This window comes from Cyphellophora europaea (genome assembly GCF_000365145.1).
Source record: "Cyphellophora europaea CBS 101466 unplaced genomic scaffold supercont1.4, whole genome shotgun sequence".
NCBI classification, from domain to species: domain Eukaryota; kingdom Fungi; phylum Ascomycota; class Eurotiomycetes; order Chaetothyriales; family Cyphellophoraceae; genus Cyphellophora; species Cyphellophora europaea.
This window is the reverse complement of record NW_008481810.1, coordinates 1724704-1746255: the sequence shown is the minus strand read 5'-3', so window position 1 is coordinate 1746255 and position 21552 is coordinate 1724704. Positions and strand designations below refer to the sequence as shown.

The window sequence follows — 21552 nt, the reverse complement described above, 5'->3', positions numbered from 1 at the left end:
CGTCTCTGCTGAGTCAAACCCCGACCTCTTGAGCCGTCAATGGGATGTTGGTGACCTCTGGCAGCATCACCGGAAAAGTTTGAATCAAGGACGATGAGCCACACGTTGGATTTTTTACCTGCCAAATACACATACTCCTGAAGCCACGTTCGTTGACCTGCAACCCGTGCTGTTGCACCATTCGACTGCAACGTCTTCGACTTGCTGCTTCTCGTCAGCTCAAAGGGCAATGTGGGCGGCAATACTCACCGACACCGTATGCTCATTGCGAAGAAGCCATCTCATGGCCAGGATCACCACCACTTGCTGTGCCGCAAAGAAAAGGACGTTTCGCTAGAGCGTAGGAGGGAGGCAACATACCTAATATTCGTATCATGCTTGCGCTAACGAAGCACCGGTGAAAGGGCTTCGAAGCTGCAATGCCGTGACTGCGCTTCAGACTTATGACGGTCTTCAGCATCCGAGAATGAGAGGGTTTGCGTGTCCATCGGACACACAGCTCCAGTAGCTACCAGCTGGAAGCTGGCAGATAAGAGGTAGGTGTGAGAGTCTTGCCGTTCCAAGACTATACCCCTAGATCTCTCGGCTTGGGTCTGACGTGACTGAACGACTGTTTCTACGCTCAAGCTGAAGTAGCAGGAGAACGCAGGACAGTGAGGCTTGACTCCTCAAGGTAGGCAGAGTTGGTCTACCGTGTCGACTGTGCCGTAACTGAACGATATGTAGCCTTGGGACGGAGGCTCGCATTCGAAGGCAACTAGACTAGCCTGTGACGGCTGTCTGTAACAAAGGATCTCTCGGTCTGCAACGTGGGTGAGGTAGACAAGCTAGTTGTCTGCTCAGGTTCGTTTTTGTGACTATTAAGAGTATCAGCATCTTTTGGAATGTTGCAGACTGGCGACAGGTTTACCTCGAATCAATCGTTGATCGAAGTCAGCAGAGCGTTTCCGTATCATGTTGAGACTCAGAAGCTTTAGGATTGTGTCCAGGGCCTCTGATGTCCCAATCAATCTTGGAGTAGACTCTTCTAGGCTCGCGGGCCGAGTGTCTGCTCGCGTCAATCGTCTCAATAAGTCGGCTCGGTGGCGTACAGGCTTGCTGCCAATGCCACCAGCTTCGCACTTGACCTGTCTTAAGCCAGGCTCAAGGCCCTTCATCTGGAGAATTTTGCGATCACTACGTGGTGTCAGCGTTGGAATAAAAGTTGTTGTGGGCACTTACAAGTCGCCTATCTCCAGATTTTCGTGAATATCTCGGTCAACAACTGTCCACTCCGGTAGACAGTCTGAGACCGTTCGTATTCGTATTGCAAGAGGCACATGGACATGTGCTCTCATCGTTGGCAGGTTACATCATTTGTCCACTCTGTCATTGCGTCGCACATAAGATGTGGCTCGTTCGTATCTGTAGTGATGTAAGTGTTTTGTGGTAGAAGCATCGCTCGAAGACAGACTCACCTGTGCATCTGCAAGCGTGCAGGTTTCGGCGACAGATGGACGCTTCGAGCGTTTAGTAGATCTTGAGCTAGCTCCTGCGGCTTAGAACTCCAGCAGAATTAGTCTCCTGACTTCTAAAGTGTTAGCAACCATCTCATATGAACCTGAAAACCAAAACAACCAAGCAGCAAGCGACACAGCAAGTCAGTCGTTAGCCCCACAAATAACGTTCAAAAGGCACAAGATGTCCAAACTCGATAGACTAGAATCGTAAAGAAGATTGCAAAGTTGCAAAGGTGCAAGTTGCGCAAGGTGCGGTCGCGGTCGAAATAGTTCTGGCGAACGCGCTAGCAGAAATTAGCGGGGCTTGGCGCAGGCAACGAGGCTTCCAGAAGGCAAACAAACGAAGCAAAGCCGGAGTGACAGATAAGGACAAACCGTTCTATATCAGAGTGACAGGAAGAAATACTGAACTGGAATTAAGTGGTGTATAAAAATTTTGGTTGCGTTCCAGTAGCAAAGCGCCAGACCATGCCGTCATGTCGTATTTCATACAATTCTAACAATAATAATGGGCCCGCTTGATCATTCCGGTGGGAACCAGAAGACTTTCCGCTCCATGAGCTGACGTAGCTGTTCGGTGATGACCTTTTGCTCTGCTTCGGTGGCTGGTTCTTTGCTGGCACGAGCTTTGGCTTTGCGTTCCTCCTCATTGCGGTCGATCAGTCGGCCCATCTCGCTCGTAGTTGCCTCGTCTTCCATGAGGCCCTTGCCTTTCCGGTTACGAAGGCCTTCGTTCGGCGCAGGGAGCGCAGTCTGTCTGTCCACCACGCCAACTGTCCTCTCAAAACGCTTGTACAGACCCTCTGCGCGTACGAGTGTCTCCCGAAGCTCAATGGTCCCAGAGAGCTCATTGATATACTTCAGCACCTCGTCAAATTGCTTTAGGTGCTCCATGATGACTTCCCGATGCTTCTCCAAGATAGCAACCGCGATGAAGAGGTGAAATTGAGAAGACAAGTAGTCGGTCCACAGCGTCTCCCATAATCGAAGAACGTCCGGCCAATCGAACTCTCTCTTGTACCATACCAATAACATCCGGAAAAAGAAGAAGAAATTCGTTGAATCAGCAGATTGTAGGTGAAGATACAATTTAGGGTCGAGCAACTGCACCAGCTGATCAAGAGTCGAGAGTTGTGACCTCATACCGCTCTGTGAGCGCACAAAGTTTCGGGACATACGCTGCATGAAGTTGACGAACGCCCAGAAAGCGACTGCATCGTCTTGAAAGACGGCGTAGAGAGGAGAGAGGAGATCAGACATGCCTTGGACATAGCCAAGGTTCTGAGGGTGAGGATTCGAAGTTTTGTACACATGCGCTGGATGTGATTCTGAGGGTGGAGTATCGTATTCAAGATAGGTGAGCAACATGTCTTTCAGCTGCTCCATGTGAACGTTCGTGCCTGGTCCGTCGGTGTTGTAGAAAGGGGAAGAAGGGTCGGGGTGAGGAATATCTTCTCCAGCGAACAACGGAATATGCCGATCGGTGCGGTGTACGTCCTTCTCTATATGGGCGGCAGCCAGGTCAGCGAATGGTTAGACGTCGAACGCAGATCTCGCGTCGAGGGAGAAGAGATAACACTTACCGATTCGGTTCTTCTGCTCCTTCCACCACTCTTCTTGCTCGGGGGTGGGGTGACCCTCGACCATGCGATCCCACCAAGCACCCTTGAGCTGAATATACTCATCTCGCTTGCGATTCATGAAGGAATGTCGTTCTTCCTTGGTGCTGTTCCAATCGTATACTCCAAGGAGGAAGAGCCATGCTTCCTTGCGTACCCCATCGTCCGGATCAAGTCCGCCATGGAAGATGCGTTCCTTGACTTCATCAGGTGTGACGAACAGTCTACCAGTGGAATCAAAGAAGGACTCCCACTCCTTCATATCAACGATCTTTCGCTTGCTCGCACCCAGAGACATCCGCCCTGCCTCCATGTCCAGAATTTCGAAGTCGCCCACGCCAGTTTCTTCCAATTCAAGCACATCCTTGGCCGTCCATATTCTCTGGTTCTTCTCTTTCTCACTCTGCTCTGCAATACCCATTGCCCATCTTGCAAGATAGAGCCGAGCACTGTCAAATTCATCCTGAATTGTCTGCACTTCCGGATTCTGAATGAGCCGTCGGACTTGAGGAGGAACATTCTTGTTGTTAACAATGTCCTCAGCAGTCCGTCTCGTAAAGGTGGTAACTTTCGACAGCTGCTCCAGTATTTTCCACCGTGTCTCCTTCAGCGTCTTTGTCAGTGGATCCATTTGCATCCCTTGTTGCTTCTGCTGGGGCTTCTTTTGGTTTGTGTTGGTAGGGCTGGTGGGCTCTTCAAGAGACTTTCGTCCTTGACCAAAGCCAAGTTTGTCCTCTTCAGAGGGGTCAATCAAGTACACGGAAGGCTCAGCGGTGCTCCGTTCAACGTCGACGTATCGTTTCAGCCACCTGACAACCTCATCGCCACCCCAGAACAGGCCGCCATGCTCTCCAAACGGATCAAATGATTCCTTCGCTAGCTTCTTCTTTTGTAAGATTGTACTTTCGCACTCCGAGTCATGAAAGAACAGCGCCGGGAGACTGGAACCGGAGCGTGTATTGATGACGATACTCCCAAACCACCAACCTAAGCTTGGGGGGCGGACTAGGATCGAGTATATGCTCGATAGAGGCAGAGAAAAGGCGTATGGTCCAACAGTGGCACCATCGAATGTAGCAAGAGGTATAGGAGGTACTAAGCTGGCCCGCTTCGGAGGAGATTCAGCGTCTGGCAAGTCAATCTTCTCATATGTACTCAGGTCATCTTGTCCAAGGGTTGACTCTGGCACCCAGGCTAGAAAGTAGCTAGAGGAGTTCTGTGACTTTTTGCTGCTATGAGAAGAGCTCGGACGAGCTTCGGTTGGAGAGGGCTTCTGCTGGACGAGGGCAATGAAACCAGCGATATTCCCTTTGGCTGACGAGGTGGGGTGAACATAGACCTTGCTTTTTGAGAAGAGGAGCTTTACGCCCTTCCCCGAGGTGGCTTCAGTAATGGTGTTGTAGTCGGCCTCCTCATCGTCTGAGAGGTCGTAGAAGCTTGCAGAGGGTGAGGGAGCCATCGTTTTGGACGCGTTAAAGGAGGAGTAGACGCGGTGGTGGTGCGCGTGGTTGTGCCACTCAGTTAAGTCGTGGCGGGCGCCTGGGGCAGGTGACGTAGGCGGGGTGGCGCACCCACTGCACTGCTGACATGAGGGCTCGCCGCATTTGGTCTGGCACAAGCTTTAGGCAGCGGCTTTGTCCTTGCCTTAAGACGCGTCCTCTTCTTCATCGACTGTTCCAACACGATCTTCTGTCTACGGAGTCAGGTATAGAGTTACTGGGTCCCACCAAGCGGTATAGTATCCAGACGGTGCAGAAGTGCGATGTATTTAGTGAATTGCGGTTATGCCCACAGATATGTCTTTCAGCTGTACGCGAACATCAAGACAAGCCTATTGCCTGTTTGATCAACATGACCTTCCGCTCTTCCAACATTTTGCCCAGTCCAGCTTCGTCGGGAACGTACAGCTGTCCCTGATAGGTGTCGTGTTTCTGAAAGGGACACTTGCCCTTTACCGAAGGACAGATGTGCGCTGAAATGTGGCTTGCCACCTTCAGATGTCCTGATTCTGCGAGCCGCCGAGTCCCTTGATCCGCAGTACTATCGCGTGTGAAGTCGGCCTCCGCCAGCCAACCGTCAGTGTCGATCCATGTTGTAGCCAGATCTCCTTGGTCTCTCAGCGTGCGGACAACATCCGATATGGCGCGGCCCAGCAAGCGCTGAAGGCGCCCTGTCGGTGTGAATGGCGTGAGAAGGAAGATCGGAAGCAGGATGGGCGCCGAGTTGTAGGCATAGCTAGCGTCTAGATCGACTCCATTCTGAGTATGCTCGGCGAAGACAGATTGATATTCATGTGTAGCGGAGCGGATAGTTCTTACCACTTTCACGTATGACTTCACAAAGCCGTCCACGAATTGGTCGATTCCATCCTCGGCGGAGTTGGCCTGCAGGAAATGATGGAAATCAATCGCTCCGATATCCATGAGGAGCGCCGCAGGCTCTGTGTGCCTGTGTGGAAGGCGGTAACGTGAGAGTCCCGGTTGTCCAGTGCGGAAATAGACGTCTTGGACCGATGGAGTGCCCAAGGAGCAGATATCGGTCAAACACGCATCGGCTACCGGAACAATTGAGTAAGACGTGTTGAGTTCCAACGCAAGCAGTGTAGGAAAGGAGGAAATCGTGTCTTTTGGGCTCGCGTAGGAAAGGGCACTGATGAATTCAATCACCGGTCGTTGTTGGGACGGCTCAGCAGGTAGCAGATACCCTCCTTTGCTCAACCAAATACCCTCGAGCTCAAGTGTGCTTGCTGTCATGCCCGCACCGGAGCCTAATATGGTGATGCGGGCTGCGTAGGTTGCTGTCTTGTTGAGATCCGACGCGATCCTCAGTGTACCACGACCTGTGTGGCTGAAATACAATGCGTGTTGGCCCTCAAGGACGACGAGTAAACTGATGTTGGGTGCGAGTAGCAGGTCTGGGCGACGAGAAGCGATAGTAGTGTGCTGGACATGCTCTGAGCGCTGTATCTCGTGGGCACTGTCTTTCGTGAGACGACCATTTCTCAAAGAGAGTAACAGAGATGTCGAGTTTGTGAAGGTAAAGTCGACGGTGGCGCCTTCAGTAATGAGCCCATGTTCCACGAGGTTGATGATGACCTACCCGGAACACTGGTGTCTCTTCTTGACTGATCTGCCGAGACCAACCAGCGACCTGCATACTGTAATGTCTTAGTACATACTCCCCCGTCTCAAGAACAATCTCTGGTCGTACCAAGAAGCCTTCGTCACTGGCGCAGATGAAGGTATGTTCTCGGCCTAACATGCGTTGAGCTAGGATGTGCCGTGCGGAATGACCGTGGATCAAGCCCTCGTTGTACAAGCTCGTGATGTTCAGAACAAGAAACAGCGAAAGCAATAAAATTGATAGGAGGACAAGGACAAGAATGCCCAAGAGGCGTTGGTGGGATGCCAGCACCATCATGATGGTTGCGGCGAATGGATGACCTGCAGTTCTCTGCAGTCCAGCAACGAGATCCGAGGCACAACCGACGCGAATAAATGAAATGTTATTGGAGAGGCTCGGCGTGGGAGCTTCGACTCACGGAGTAACCAGCATTGCCAGCTGGGAGAGGAACGCGTTTGTGTAACAAATATCAAGTTGTGCCATTTACTACCTTCGCGCCTGTTACCAGTATGTGCAGATACGGCGGGACCCCGCCCACTAGTACGCAGCAATCAAAGCTAAACACAACGATCTCCCTGATACATTTCCTTTGGACTCGTTCGTGCGAACAGTGCAGTGTTCTAGCGATGTGTCGATGTCGGGCAGGATGCTAAGAGGGAAAACCGACGGGACTGGGGAGAGGGGCAACAATGTCGGTAGTATTTTAGCCGGAACGTGCCAGGTAATAAATCTGGCCGCTTGCGCACCCTCGACTTCACCGCTGACACGGACGACTGATAACACTTATAGACTGCTTTCTGTGCTTGATTCGCTCGGCGGCGTTATTGTTATTAGGATATGATAATCCCTTTGCACCACATTTCAGACTGTACATCACGGCCAGAAGCCCGTCACCGCCGCTATGCCGTCGCCCTTGGTTAACGCGACCCTCCAAGCCGCTGTCCTGTCTGCGCTATCGAATCTCCTCGCGCAAGGCATAAAAGCATACCAGAAGGACGTGAGTGCTGCCGCCGCAATTTGACAAAGAAAGCGCTTCCACTCATCCACTGATAGGAACCACTTTCCCTCAACCTCGTCGCTCTCGGTCAATTTGTCTTCTTCACCCTCCTCACCTGTCCTCCGAACTTCCTCTGGCAGCAATACCTTGAAGAGACATTTCCAGGATATGTGACTGGCCTAGATGGATCTCAGTCTCTCCATAAGATCAATACTGCAAAGAAATTTGCTCTCGACCAGACAATCGGGGCTGTCGTCAACACTGTTGCATTTGTTGCATTCTTTGCTGCCCTAAGCGGCAAGGACAGCAACGCCATTCAACGGACTGTGCGAAGAGTAGGGCGCAAATCTGAGCTCATGTCGTGCTGACACTTACATTGTTTTAGGAGACTCTCCCGCTCATGATGGCGGGCTGGAAGTTGTGGCCAGCCGTGTCATTTCTCAACTTTACTGTTGTGCCTATGCACCGTAGAATCCTCGTAGGTTCTATCGTTGGACTCTTCTGGGGAATCTATCTCTCGCTGTTCGCAGTAAGCTGAGGCAGGGAAAGGCCGGTCTCAAGGCAAGACGCGCTCAAGATGGTACTGTAGTCAAACAGTCCGTCGCGTTAGACCATAGCAAGGATGTTGTGTGCGCCGGCAGAATGCTGCTCGTAAAAGCACAGCGGCAAGATTTCGAAGCAGCCATGATGGAGCTTCAGCCGTATGACAGCCTGTTTCGCCGTCCTGGATGCAGCAACTTGAATCAGGTGGACTTCGTACCCGGCTATTCATCCAGTCGACGGCAAAAAGGAAGACATCGCGCGTACAATAGCCGATGCGAGATTGTATAGACCAATGTAGGGGTATAGGGGCGCTCTCAGTCATAGCCGCTCAGACACGCATCGCTTCATCCCCTTTTCTCGTCGGCTCTTTGCACCCTTTCTCTCTTTTGCTTCGATTACGCCGGAGCCACGGTCGGCGATCTCCATTGTCACTTTCGTCATACTTGACGTCGACTTGGCGACATGTTTGTTGTACAGTCGGCACATGAAACACGACAACGGGAGGAATGTTGATCGGTAATCTTAGAGAATCACGAAGCAATCGCGATGGGCGGTGGTATTGGCCATTGTCACGTGCACGGCGCGTCCTTTAGCCGGGCCACACCACACAACCCTAGCCGCACCATGCACCTCTCCAACAGGTTTGATCAGCTTGGACAGCAGATCGTCGTCTCGTGTCTGAGACCAGCTCATTTTCGGCGAATCATCTTCGCAGGCACCTCGCTCCCGCCGTTGTCGCCTCAATCAGATCATGCGCGTGGTCACGGCTTCTCAGGCATGCAATGCACTGCTGCCCTGGTCGACCCAGCTCTGAGAGACCTGGGCGGCAACTTTCTGGCATGAAGTCCAGGTAGCGCGCCTGGATAAACCTGCCAGGGATGGAGAGTCGGCATTTTCCTGTTCGCATCGTTTGCAGACCGGTGCATTACTGATACGCTTCAGGATTACGGTCCTCGGAAGATCGGGTGCAGCAATAATCCCTACCTCGAAAGGACTGCATGGTCCATGAACAGCCACCCCAGCCCACGACCCATCACATTGCCCTGAAGCGAGCCACTCGCTGGACGGGTTGCCTGGACTAGCCGACTAGGGACGCTTGCCTCAAACGCACCACAGTCCACAGCCCCCAGGACGCCGACTCCGCCCCCAAGGATCGAGCTTCGAGGGTTAAACTTAGCCTCTAGGCAAGGCAGAGCCACCCCTCCGCCCATTTGCCTCCCGGGGCTGGCTCACCCAACCAGACCCTTGTTCCTGATCGTCCAGAGCCTCTCCACGTTCACCATTCCTGTTCTGGCTCCCTGCCCATTCAATTCACGTTTCCGCTATATCCTTGGAAGGTCTCCCCCAACCTCGTCGGCGACTTGATTTCGAACCCTCTTACAACCTCAAAGCTTCACGGCCTCACATCTCGCAGCAACCTACGACGATCTTCACTACTGCCCAACATCACGCAACGTTGGCATCTTCCCTCGCCGACAAACCTCGCATAATCCGTCTGGTTGTGTTACAACGAGCCATGCGACCCCTCCAATAGCCACCCAGGAACCCTGGATATCAGTACACCGTCCACGACAGTCACGGCTAACAGTCATCATGAGGTCAAGGATAAGATCAGCTTCCCGGGACTATATCCCAGTGACGCTGCGAAAGGCCGACAATCTCCCTGACGCTACCAACCATCAACTTCCTCAAATCTCGCACGTTGACACAAGCTCATTAACGAATCTCTTCGACCGCTTTGCCAGCCTCGATGCCGGAAACCGCGCCTCGAGCGACACAGCCTCGAGTACTTTCGTGAACGTATCATCGGTAGGCGCAAAGGACTTTGCCTGGCCCGCCTTGGCACCTACAAGGCAACAACACAAAGTCCCAACGATGCCTGCAGATAGCCATCCTGTCCCGGTGCGAAATGACTCGACTGGGTCGTCATCGATCACATCGTCTGGTCAGAGCTCTGTGACGCCTACCATCACAAGGAACTCGTCTTATTCGAGCGTAGATGATGCTTCACCTACTCCGCCGCCAAAGGACGACTCGCCTGAAGCAGGACCAACTGCTCTCCCAAAAGTTGCGAACGAAGCCGTCCTGGTTGAGTCTCCCGTTCATATCAATAAGCCTTCCAGATCCAGTACCTGGGGCTCCACCAATTCAAACACCTCTCAAAACCTCGACCTAGACAAGCCTCTACCCATTCGACCACGACGAGCAGGAGATGTCTCTAAAGTCGTCAACTTCTCACGACCCAACCCTTCACCCGTCAGAACAAGCCAGCGGTCGCCAAGTACTCAGGCACACATTGCCTCCATGCGGCAGCCATCTCGGTCGCATCATCGATCCGCCAGCATCAATGTACTCATGCCGCATTCACCGGCAACTTCGACACCTATGTCCCCTCCAAGCCATGGTCTCCGTATCCGCAGCAACTTCAACTCCTTCAAACCTCTTGGCTCCCATCCTAATGCCCGCTCCCGATCAAACACCGTCCCCGTCCCTGCTATGCTTCCCGAACTTCCAGGCTCATTGGTACCCGGTGTCCGTCCCCTAGCTGTTCGAAAGCCTGTTTCCCGAGCCCGCACTGTATCCAACCCGGCCAATAGACCTTGTACTATCACCACTTCGACCGCCGAATCAGTCATCTATCGCATCATGTCCCAAATACACAGTGTACAGGACCTCGAAACGGCAGCTTTGGTAAGCAAAGGATTTTACAACACCTTCGCCCGCAACGAGTCTCGCCTCGTTTCCCAACTCCTGTTCCGCACCTCGCCCGCAGCATGGGAGACGAGACGCTCGGTTTTGGCAGTGGAAGGCAGCCAGCAGTTCCGATTGCGCGAGTACTCGCGTGATGTGCGCACATTGGCAGCACTGAAGCGAGCTGTGTTGAGGAGCGAAAGGTGCGCCAGTGTGTGCCGCTTGCGCACGATCGCCGCGCTGAGAGGTGCCGATGAGGTGGCCGGGAGAGACATCGACGAGGCATTGTGGCGGGTCTGGACCTTCTGTGCCTGGTTCGGCGACAGCGCAGTCCAGCGAGCTGGCGAGGTTACCGCTGCGGAACTGGACTGGTTGAATGCCACCCGAAGCCCGGGCAGAGCCGAGGGCTTTGCGACCGGAAACAGCTCGGGACTGTCGGCAGGGCAGCTGGAGGATATGAACGAAATGTGGCAGTGTATGCAGCTTTTACTGGACGTTTACCAGGGAACAACGGACGAGGCGTTGCGCGCTGGGTGGTTAGATTTCTGGAACCCAAGCGATGGCGTATCCGAGGCGGCGTTTCTTCAAGAATGGACGTCGTACTTGCTTACGCTAGGTCCGCAGGTCGTCCTCACATTGGCCGGTGCCCCGAACGATACTGCGAAGAAGGTTGGCCTCACACGCTGGCCATTACCGCCTGCAGGTTACACAAGAGCTACATTTCTAACGGCGGCTCTCGGGCGTGTGTATCAGGAGCGACTGGTGGCCGAGGCTACAGCTAAAGCAGCCACAGTACCTCTGCCTAGACAGGCCTCAGCACGGCACCGCCATGCGAAATCCGTGGACAGTAGCTTCTCCAGCACCGTCCTGCGCGATCCGCAAGCAGCGGCTCAGACGCTCCGACTCGACACCAGCACACCCACGATCCGCCGCAGGCCCGTCTCCGTATCCGTCCACCGCCCCCCTCCCCTCGAGATCCGCCCGGACTGTGACCCAGCCTCTGCACACAGCCAGCAGCCATCGAAAGGCTCAGTCGCCATCACGGCGTTCCCGGCCTCTCCAACCACCGACCCCTCCTTCTTCCATACCCTGACCATGAATCGCACAGCCAGCACGCGCTTGGGACCCAATCTATTCCCCGTCAGCTACGTGACATCAACGCCGCGCGTCCCATTTCCGTCGCACACGTACAAGTCGCGGGCCCCACCACCAGTCGCTGCAGTCGTTGACCCCACGGATCGTGCGCTAAACTACCTGGTCTGCGACCTAGGATTCGCAGAGCAGAACGCGAAGCGCGCTCTGGCCATGACGGATACAGGCAGTGGCATCGATTTGCCGAGGGCGGAGGAGCTGCTGCGAATGGAGACTCGAATGCGCGAAGTGCGCGCGCCAGTAGAGCTTCCGACGCCAGACGACATCGTATCTCCGCTCCCCAAGCTGTCAAAACGCACCAGCGTGCGAGCCGAAGACCGCTGCAACGGCCACTGTCCGCGACCGGTGACCAGGTCGAGGGATAGCCTGACACCAACGCTAGCCACGATCCAGAAGCGGGCCTCGGTGATGAGCAAAGCGAGCAAGCAGCACGGGCGCAGCAAGTCTCTCGGCAACGCCACGGACTCGAGCGACGTGCCCATCAGCCCCATCACGGACATTTACGGTGGGCACTCGGACTCGGACTCCCCAGTGGGCCGCGACGATATGTCTCTTGAGTGGCGCCGCGAGGCCGGCGGTGGCGACACCATTGCGCCCCTCGTCACCATGACCGTGTCTACGCCCAACAAGTCTGCGTCGTCCCTCGGCCGTGTCATGAGCGGTCGCAGCGCGAAGGCGTGGCGCGTCCTTGGCGTGGAACAGGAACTGCAGCAGCGGCAGGGCGAGCAGCGCAAGCTTGCGGGCCTCGGCATCGGGCGCAGCAGCAGCAAGAGCAATGTCGTCGGCATGAATGAGTATCTGGAGAGGGTGGAGCGGAAGAAGAGCATGCGCACCATGGCCGAGCAGTGGAAGGCGCAGCAAGGCACGGGTGAGGTATTTGGCGTGCCTAAGAATCACAACGCGAGCGACGAGGCTGGTGCTGGTAGTGCCGGTGCTGCCGGTGCTTCTGGCACGTCGTCGCCAGCGACGCAGGGGTTTCCGTGCGGCAACAGCGGCGGTCTAGGCGGCTTGAGACCCGTGGTGGCAGCGGAGCGGGATGGCAGAGATGAGAGTGGCAGGGGCTGGCGTCGGAGTGTGCTGGGTGGGGCGGCGCAGGGGCTCAAGCGGGAGAAGACGGCGAGGGAGAAGGCCAGGTGCTTGCCCGGAGGGGAGCGGCTGGCTGCATGATTTTGGACTTGATGAACAACACATGAACGAGCGAACACAAAGGTATGGCTGGCTCAGCGGAAAGCAACGAATGAATGGTGCACCATTTTGTGATGGGAGGCGGAGCTTTTGGTCTTTTTTCTTCTGGGAAAGGCGAACAATAGCATGCGCATGACACGATATACCCCATGAGTTTGACGGGAGAGAAGCAGGAGGCGGGGGCAAGCAAGCGAGCAAGCATTGGGTCCCGAGAACGGTCAGAGACACAGACACGAGAGGTGGACAACATACGCGCTGCATCATGAAATTTCCACACAGCACTACGAACGACTTCTTTTTAGAGATACGTACACATCACATGAGGCATATGATTTGCGCTGCTTTTTCTTGGGGACGCGGGTGCTTGATGGGAGACATTGGAGAGAAAGAGAGGCGTTTCGTTTTTTCCTCTCGTGTTTTGAGGTTTGGCAACATATGATGGCATCAAGGGAGGGGAAAGGGGGGCCAATGTTCGATTACTACCACGTTTTTGCAAAGACAAGATGAGATACCACGAAAGAAACTTTTGGCGTGGATACGGAGGGGACATATCGGATCAGTTTGCTCATTTTGCGGGGGACGTTCATGCTCGGGGGACACTCAGGGCAGGTCCGAAGACATAGCAGATGAAGCAAGCAATGAATCTTTGTTCCGAAAGCTAGCTAGCGTGAAAGCGCGGAGCTTCCTGTAAGTGATTTTGAGGTATGCGCCATTGGCATACACGAGAGCTCGTCTGCGGACATCTCGTGTTTGGAGTTGCCTGCATTGCTCAGGCCGTAGTCGAAGTGAGGTGGCACACCAGACTCTCGACTGAGAGAACCACCCCGTACAGCTTTTTGGTCATCGGGCCCCCAAACCCAACGATGTTGCATGACCGATTTCACCATGTGGAACCGGCGGCAGAACGCAGATAAGATGGTGGCATGGGTCCAGAGTGCAGTATGCATTCGCGAGGCAATAGCGAGCTGTCCAGGCGTGCCAGGGCTGAGCGGCCCGACAAACTCGCGATACGGGTTGAAGCATTGCCTCCGACGATGCGAATGGACCGCTTTGGAACCCAGATGGACTGATTGAGTCTTACTTGAGAAGCTTTTGGGGGCGACAGTGTCCGAATCTAGTACTGCTCTGACCGGGCGGCTCAGCATCGGGAAGAATGGCATCCGCTTTGGGAGGCAACGCGGTCCAGAACGAGCCTTGGGCTGACATGCAGAACCAAATTCCCAGCTGAGGTTTGGGGGCCAACATCCCAGAAGATCCGTGGAACCCAAGTGTGGTTTTATGCCACTGATCGCCTCGCGGGATTGATGACCTTCCGGCAATGATCGAACGGGCCGTTCGTGCCTAGTCTCAGGCGCCCACTAGGTGGCGAGATGGCGTATAGTTGGAAGGAGGGGCCAGGCCATGAAGCATGGTTAATTCGTTTAGAGGCACGCAATTCGTGGTCGTGGATATCTGTCTCTCATCCCGAACGGGACGGTCTAGAACGACGGATCACGAGTGCTTCTTCGCCCCAGGAATCCCGACATGGATGGCTCGTAGTGAGGCCTGTAAGGTAAGTCATTGTACCACAGTGAATGCTTTCAGCTCTTCTTCCGTTTTGCCATCAGCTTCTTGTAGTGAGCTTTCTTCCCACTTGTCTTGACCGCTTGGATCTCCGCATACTTCCTCTTGAAACGACCAGAGTCCCGCTCTGTGGCCATAGCCTCCTCGACAAAGTTCTTTGCGCGGTCCTTCTTGTTGATGCGGGAGGAGTAGAACTCGGTAGGGCCTTCAACAATGGTACCGGTCTGCGAGAACTGTGGAATCTTGGGCTTCTTTGAGTTCATTTTCTTGTAGTGTCGGTGGGGATCAAGCACAGAGCGCATTTGAATGAGCTGGAGGTCGCGTTTGAGAGCTGGCGTCACAGTGGTTAGAGGCATATTGAACCACTCTTTGCCAGCATCGACGGGGCCATCCTGGAGAAGCTGGGTCAGCTGCGATGCGCGTATAGCGTTGAAGAACGGGTGAGAAATGGCGGTGCAAGTCAGAGTAACTATGAATTTCAAGATTGAAAGGCTCTCATGGGGGCAGGGCATGTCAGAATGAGATGCTGATCTGCGTCGAGAAAGATTGGGATAGATTTCCTCATGCAAACAGATGCGGTTTTGCGACAGACTCACCTCTTTCTTGGACTTGCCCTTGATATCGACGGGCCGCAGCTGATCTGCCAATTTCTGTTGATCTGTCGAAGCTAAGAGCTCGGGCCTAATCTGAGCAACACCTCCGTGGTCCTGGATGTAGGAGGTCTTGTCAAGCCCATGTTGTAGGCTTGGGATGGGCTGGCGCTTCGCGAACTCGGGCTTGTCTTCGTTGAGGGAGAGAGTGAGCTCGTCTTGAGAGTGAGTTGCCACACTCGTTCCGGTCTTCGATCGAAGTCTGGCTTCTGCTTCCTGCAACAACTGATCAATCTGATCTTCGGAAAGCGTGCTGCTCTCCATGACGTCCAGCGACATTCCGAGAGACAGACACCGCGGTTTTGTGGTAAAACGGAACCTCGAACTTTTTTCTCTGGATGACCGGGGCATCTTCGCTGATCGGATCTTGGCATCGTGTCACGTGTTATACGGAGCAGTCCCACTCGCTACGGTGGTTCTGGAAGACCTACCATGTCATCAACGATGGCGGCGCTTGCCAGCGCATCTCACACACATTGCAGCACATATGCAATGATGCCCAACCGATGAAGCAAAAGTCTCGTGTTGTTGCAGCTGTTCATGCAGGCATACTTCCGCGACCTCACGCTTCGACCTTGATGGTCCTGAAAATGAGGCTGCGGCGACGGCAGTCGAGATCGCAAATGCTGCTTGCGATCCATCAACGGCAGGTTCGGAAAGACTGGTAGCGGTGAGCTGACCGATGAAAGGTCCTTGAAGCCTCCTGAAGACAAAGCCGGTTTTACAAGTATAAGTCCAGTCACCTCGTCACGATCAGCAGGGGCAATATGATTTGAGTCCCGACAGCGTGGTCATTTGATGCGTGCTGCATGCAACACGAAGAGTCTGTTGTCGTGCCAGCGAGTTGGAGCACTTTGGTACCTGGCGAGCAGTCGATGCGGTCATGGGCCCGGTCTGTATATGGGCCTATCACTCGAATGAGGCGAAGAAGGCTCTTTTCTCGCGGAGCCAGTGGGATGAGCTCGTCGCCCGTGGACCTTGGGCGCCAACCAGAGACGACACTGCGGCCCTGGAGCCCCTCTGGGTCGTGCCTTATTGGAGCGTCTACAACGCCATTGTTTACATCCATGGCCGGGCTAGAAATACTTCAGTAGCATGAATGCAGTGCCTCCGTAATCCTTCAGCCTATATGACCCAGAGGCATTTCTGTCCTGGTTTTTGATGTGCAGAAGGTCAATCATTCCGAGCGTCACAGCCGCAAATCCAGGTGCCAGCCCCCCCATCTCCAGCGCAAAGAGGATACGCAGACCCCGCCTGGCTTGCTTCTTCCGCTAGAACGTATCCAAACTACGCCTCTCCCACGCCTGTCTTCCTTCTTCCCCTCCCACACCGCCAGTATCTCGTTCCCACATTGTATTACTCTAGTATCGCTGCTCTCCTGCTCGTCTTCGCCAGCTTCTGCGCCCCATTCTGGCCTGTCCAGCGCTCCGTACCACGCGACCGCGTTTCCTCGTCGAGCGCATCACGAACACGACCACCTATACCAGCCTCCCGCGCCTCGGGACGGCCACCGTGCCCCTCCACATAGTTCGCACACTGGTCGCAAATAATGGACCAACAGCAACAGCAGGCCGGCCAGCAGCCGCCGCGCCAACAGCCACTTTATGATATTAGTCAAGGCGGCCATTATGGTAAGTCGTCCTGCGAGCGTCTGGTGTGGGCGCATCTGCCCGAGACACACGTCGCAAACCGTGAATCTATCGCAAGAGAGAACGCAGCACTGACTTGGATCTATCGCAGGCGCCAGCGCAGCGGTACGTAGCTCTATCATCCGCGACTCACTTGGATGTCATCCACACCTCAGCTGCCCTTTCCCTCGCGTGCCCACTGAGCCACTGCTTGTTTTCTCTCTACACCAATCTTGATCTTCGCTCTGCATCGCGACACCGCAACGGAGCTCCACTGTGAGAACGACCACGTCCTATCGCAGCCAGTCGACGTCTAGCTATGCCGTCCCGCAAATCAGCCACTCCGCCTGTTCCAACTCTGCCGCAACGCTTATGGAAAAACTTTCTCCTGGGCAGCAATAGCGATCGCGTCAAGATAGAAACTCTCTCCGACTGCGCGACCAGGGCTGAAGACAAGCCCGAGGCTGAGGACGAATCGACAGTACCTGTGATCAACTCCCACGCGGCCGCAGAATGCATCCCCTCCGCTTCTCTTGCTGTCTACCTCCACAAGGGCTCTACTAATCACGATATTGATCCACAGCTGTCTGCGCAAGGCTACATTCCCCATACTGAGCTCTATTCAGGTCTCTGGTCAAATGTAAGCATGCTACTGTTCGCGCTGACTCAGACTAACTCGTCCAGATCAATCAAGGCCTGACTGGAGCCTCTCGAGATATCCTTGCTACCTACTGGCAACAAACCATCAACCACCTGGAGACAGATCAGCATGACTTCAAGATTCATCAGCTGCCCCTAGCTCGCATCAAGAAGGTTATGAAGGCTGATCCCGAAGTCAAGATGATTTCCGCCGAAGCTCCCATCCTGTTCGCCAAAGGCTGCGATATTTTCATCACCGAACTTACGATGCGAGCATGGATCCATGCTGAAGACAACAAACGCCGAACCCTTCAACGCTCCGACATCGCTGCAGCACTTGCCAAGTCTGACATGTTCGATTTCCTGATCGACATTGTGCCAAGGGAAGAGTCCAGTGGTCAGGCTAAGCGGCCCAACACGTCTGGCGGCCAGCAACCAGGCCAACAGACTGCCCAGGCTCAGCAGCCCAATCAGCCCCAACAGCAATTGGGCGCACCCGACTACGCTCAGTTGCAGCACGGCGGCATGGCTCCTCCTGATCAGCAGTACGGCCGCGGCCCGGCGCCAATGTATCCTGGTCCTCATATGGGTGGAGACGGTCAGCAGGATCCCACCCAGTACGGCCAGCCCGCGCAGATGTTTGCAGGTCAAGATATGTACAACCCTTATGCCCAAGGCGGCTTCGCCGGTGGCCAGCAGGTATGAGCGAACAAGTCTCTCACAGGCACACAAATACTGATATGACTAGTAGATGTACATGGCAGGTCAAAGACCCCAATCCCAAGGCTATGCAGGCCGCCCTGGTACAGCAGGGAACGAGTAGAACTCTATTCCTCTCATGATAGATCCCGAGACCGGTCTGGCAGGCAACCCTCATCCACTGCACCCAGATCTTGTTGAAGGCATTGTGAAAAGTCTCAAGGGGTCAAAGTCTCCAGCGCGGTCTGGAAGGGCGGCCATGAATCTGGACTAGATGAAGCAGCACAGACCAGTGTCAAGGTAGTCTGTGATCAGCGAGCAATCGACTTAGGTCAATGATCAACAAGTGAGGACGAGTCTTGAGGTTTCAGTTGTTGGGAATAGTAGGAAGGACCTGGCGTCAGTCCTGAGCGGGTTTAGAAGGTATTGCAACGCTGCACGGGTTACGAAATGGGTACGTAAAGTGAATGGGCTTATCATTGTTGTGCTATATTGATTCTTGCTCTTGCGATCTCACCGTGAAGACTCGGTGATTCGGCAAAAGGTGTACGAAGTAGAACGAAGTGAGGTTTCACTATCCAATATCCGTCAGTAAATGTGCTTCTCTCTGAGAGACTGCCTAATCCCAAGATCGCAGAGAAGTAGGGCCACAAAATGCTCGCCACTCTAGTACATCGTCTGGACTCCTTTCACGCTATGCCGCCACTGGTCGTCTATTTCTACTAAATGACCCTGGCCCAGACAACCGATGGGTAGGTATGGGGTGCGATTGGTCGACCGGAGAATATTGTAGATATATCACGCCAAGCTCTATTAGCGGCGGCCCACGACGTCTTGTGCTCAAAGGGCGCTGTTGGTTAGTAGAGAGGCACGATGATGGTCCAATCCAGACCAATGTCAGATCATATACTTGTCGACCCGGTACTTTCTTGAGTGCTATCCTCAATAGCAGGTCACTGCTACGGCCACCGACGCCATGGGATCTCTCAGCTCAGGCAAAAAGCTGGCGTTCATAGGATGTGGTGAGTCAAGATCTGGGGCCTCACGGTGAAAGATACGAAGGCCCTTTCTTCCTGCCTCTATACACATGCTGACCCAACAATCAGGCTCCATGGGCAGTGCAATCCTCAGCGGCCTGCTCGAAGCCTCCGCTGACGGCCACGCACCCATCTCATCCTTCTCGGCCTGCGTGCGCTCAGACCAGTCCGTCAAGAAGCTCCAGTCCATGTTCTCGTCATACCAGGACAGACTGAGCATCAGGAAAGGCGACTTGGTCGCCACGGCGCAGGACGCCGACGTCATCATCCTCGCCGTCAAGCCGTACATGCTCCGGGAGGTCCTCGGCGCGGCCGGCATGGGCGACGCCGTGCGCGGCAAGCTCGTCCTCAGCGTCCTCGCGGGCATCCCGCCGTCCCAGATCCTCGACGCGCTCTACAAGTCGACGTCGACCGACCCAGCCGAGCCCGAGCCCGAGCCCGAGCCCGAAGCCCCGCCCCCGTGCCACGTCGTGCAAGCGACGCTGAACCTCGCGGCCCGCATCCGGCAGTGCACGACGGTCCTCAACGACGCCACCCTGCTCCTCCCCCACGAGGAGCTGTCCATCACGCAATGGGTCTTCTCGCAGATCGGCTCGGTGCGTTATCTACCCGCAGCCATGATGCCCGTAGCGGCCACGCTGGCCGCGACGCCGGCGATCCTCTCGCTCGCGCTCGACGGCATGCTGGACGGCGCGGTGGCTCAGGGTGTCGTGCGCGCGCAAGCGCGGGAGATCGCGGCGCTGAATCTGCTGGGGTTGGCGAAGTTGCTGCTTGATGGGGGTGTGGGGACCGAGGAGTTGCGGGAGGCGACGAGCTCGCCTAGGGGGGTGACGATTCAGGCGTTGTTGGAGCTGGAGAGGAGGGGCGCGAGGGCCGCGTTTGCGGATGCGTTTATCAAGGCGTCGGAGCATGCGAGGGGGATGGCGGCCGTGCAGGATTAGGAAGGATAGTGCGTAGAAAGCTTCAATTGGATCGGACGAGACGATAGATTAGAACGCTTCGGGATGAAGTGGCTTTTGGCAACAAATTCTTTTTGGATTCCTTCTGCCTTACGTCAAGCCAGGTCAGAGTATTGGCAAGTCACCAGCTGTGAGCTCGCGCCCTCGGAGCCCATCTCGAGCAAACGTCAGATACGGGTTGTCGGTGTCCCATCGTGGTCCATAGAGTATCCCTCCATGCACCCTTTTGTGGCTCCTAGGTGTTTGATGCTGCGCGCGTCTCGTAGGAGCACACTCTCCGTGTCGAAGATCTCTTATCCTATCTTCATCCCCTCAGATTCCCCTGGCCACCTCCGCTTTGGACGTCGGCTTTTTTGTTTTTGTTATGATGGGTAGACTCTGATTGTCCCTGAAACCATGGATAATATCGACATGCACGTCTCACGACGCTCAGTCGACGTAAAGCATGGGCCAACTCCCCTCCACGATATCTAGTGTGGCCCAGTCGATCACTAGTCCAAGCCGCATGCCAAGGTACTTGCCATCGGATCGCCTTATACAGAAGCAGCACGGTTCCAACAGCACTCGAAAGGGTAGTTTGTACGACTAGGCTTCCATTCTCTTGCACAGCTGCTTGTAGTGGTTTGTCGAAGCAAGCTCAAGAGCATCGAGGACCATCAGTACTGCGGATGTTTCGAGACCTGCTTCGCTAGCGCCAGTCGCGGCTTGAAATTTCATCGGTACTGCGATGAGCAGCTCTTTCAGATTTGGTACAAGGCGGTCATCAATCCAAGGCCCCCCATCGAACTTTAAGGGACACCTTGGTGACGCTGGCAAAGTAGATTGACGGTATCTGCAAGGGGATGTTGGTATCAACTTGGATATGATCAATTGCCTGGGCATAAATCGGAGTCAACTCTTCGCGAATGAGTCTGCAAGTACGCATGATAGGTGGACCTAGGGGTCCCCGGTAGTCGTTGCCCTTTTTGTAGCAAAAGCTGATATGGAGAGTTGGGTCGAAGGTGCAGTGGCTGTAGACGAGAAGTCGAGCTTCGGTAGGAAGCTTGAGAAATGAGAACGCGGCGCCGAGGGATGGTGTCATGGTTGGGAGAGACATGGCAACTGTATTTTCTGGTCAGGTCGGTCCGCAGGTGCTGGTTGGAAATCGTCGAGTTGTGGTTCGTTGTCGTGGTGCTTCCGGCTCGCTAAGGTTCAGAGCATGGCGGGGATCTCGGCTCATAAGATGAAGGATTGTAATGAAAGCGAGGCGGTCGATCGCAGGAGACGGACGGATGAGGAAGTGCAAGTGTTGACAGAGAGAAGGCAGGCCTATTGAACGGGTTGTGGAATAGTCGTGCATGCCAAGCATGCAGCAGTCACGGCTGCCTCGTGCTGTTGCCTAGCAAAGTGGTTCGAAACGATATCATTATTTCCAAAATAAGCTTATGCCATGATGCAGGACTTGTCGTGTCTGCTGGCGATCCGTATCACTCCTTCAAGTTACAAGTTACAGACTAAGATGAGCGAAGCCCTCCACAACTGGCCACGGCTCATCACCTGCCTCCTAATGGACATGTAGAGCACAGATG

The 21552-nt window shown here is 54.6% G+C and overlaps 7 protein-coding genes across 7 annotated transcripts; 4 read left to right on the top strand and 3 right to left on the bottom strand.

Moving 5' to 3' along the window:
- Nucleotides 1-2021: 2021 nt before the first annotated feature.
- HMPREF1541_04887 (uncharacterized protein) lies at nucleotides 2022-4577 on the bottom strand (the record flags this gene model as incomplete). Its single annotated transcript, XM_008719231.1, has 2 exons — nucleotides 2022-3001; nucleotides 3083-4577. 2 exons carry the CDS (start codon nucleotides 4575-4577, stop codon nucleotides 2022-2024), a joined length of 2475 nt encoding a protein of 824 aa, XP_008717453.1.
- A 361-nt stretch (nucleotides 4578-4938) lies between these two features.
- Nucleotides 4939-6538, bottom strand: HMPREF1541_04886 (uncharacterized protein; the record flags this gene model as incomplete). Its single annotated transcript, XM_008719230.1, has 3 exons — nucleotides 4939-6173; nucleotides 6218-6275; nucleotides 6329-6538. The coding sequence occupies 3 exons, from the start codon at nucleotides 6536-6538 to the stop codon at nucleotides 4939-4941; spliced, it is 1503 nt and encodes a 500-aa protein (XP_008717452.1).
- Nucleotides 6539-7142: 604 nt separating this feature from the next.
- Nucleotides 7143-7776, top strand: HMPREF1541_04885 (uncharacterized protein; the record flags this gene model as incomplete). Its single annotated transcript, XM_008719229.1, has 3 exons — nucleotides 7143-7238; nucleotides 7295-7573; nucleotides 7624-7776. The coding sequence occupies 3 exons, from the start codon at nucleotides 7143-7145 to the stop codon at nucleotides 7774-7776; spliced, it is 528 nt and encodes a 175-aa protein (XP_008717451.1).
- A 1880-nt stretch (nucleotides 7777-9656) lies between these two features.
- HMPREF1541_04884 (uncharacterized protein) lies at nucleotides 9657-12791 on the top strand (the record flags this gene model as incomplete). The annotated part of the gene is made up of 1 exon (XM_008719228.1): nucleotides 9657-12791. The coding sequence occupies one exon, from the start codon at nucleotides 9657-9659 to the stop codon at nucleotides 12789-12791; it is 3135 nt and encodes a 1044-aa protein (XP_008717450.1).
- Nucleotides 12792-14389: 1598 nt separating this feature from the next.
- Nucleotides 14390-15301, bottom strand: HMPREF1541_04883 (uncharacterized protein; the record flags this gene model as incomplete). Its single annotated transcript, XM_008719227.1, has 2 exons — nucleotides 14390-14764; nucleotides 14969-15301. The coding sequence occupies 2 exons, from the start codon at nucleotides 15299-15301 to the stop codon at nucleotides 14390-14392; spliced, it is 708 nt and encodes a 235-aa protein (XP_008717449.1).
- Nucleotides 15302-16969: 1668 nt separating this feature from the next.
- Nucleotides 16970-17994, top strand: HMPREF1541_04882 (uncharacterized protein; the record flags this gene model as incomplete). Its single annotated transcript, XM_008719226.1, has 2 exons — nucleotides 16970-17290; nucleotides 17335-17994. The coding sequence occupies 2 exons, from the start codon at nucleotides 16970-16972 to the stop codon at nucleotides 17992-17994; spliced, it is 981 nt and encodes a 326-aa protein (XP_008717448.1).
- A 970-nt stretch (nucleotides 17995-18964) lies between these two features.
- On the top strand, nucleotides 18965-19966 carry HMPREF1541_04881 (pyrroline-5-carboxylate reductase; the record flags this gene model as incomplete). The annotated part of the gene is made up of 2 exons (XM_008719225.1): nucleotides 18965-19010; nucleotides 19095-19966. 2 exons carry the CDS (start codon nucleotides 18965-18967, stop codon nucleotides 19964-19966), a joined length of 918 nt encoding a protein of 305 aa, XP_008717447.1.
- Nucleotides 19967-21552: the final 1586 nt, after the last annotated feature.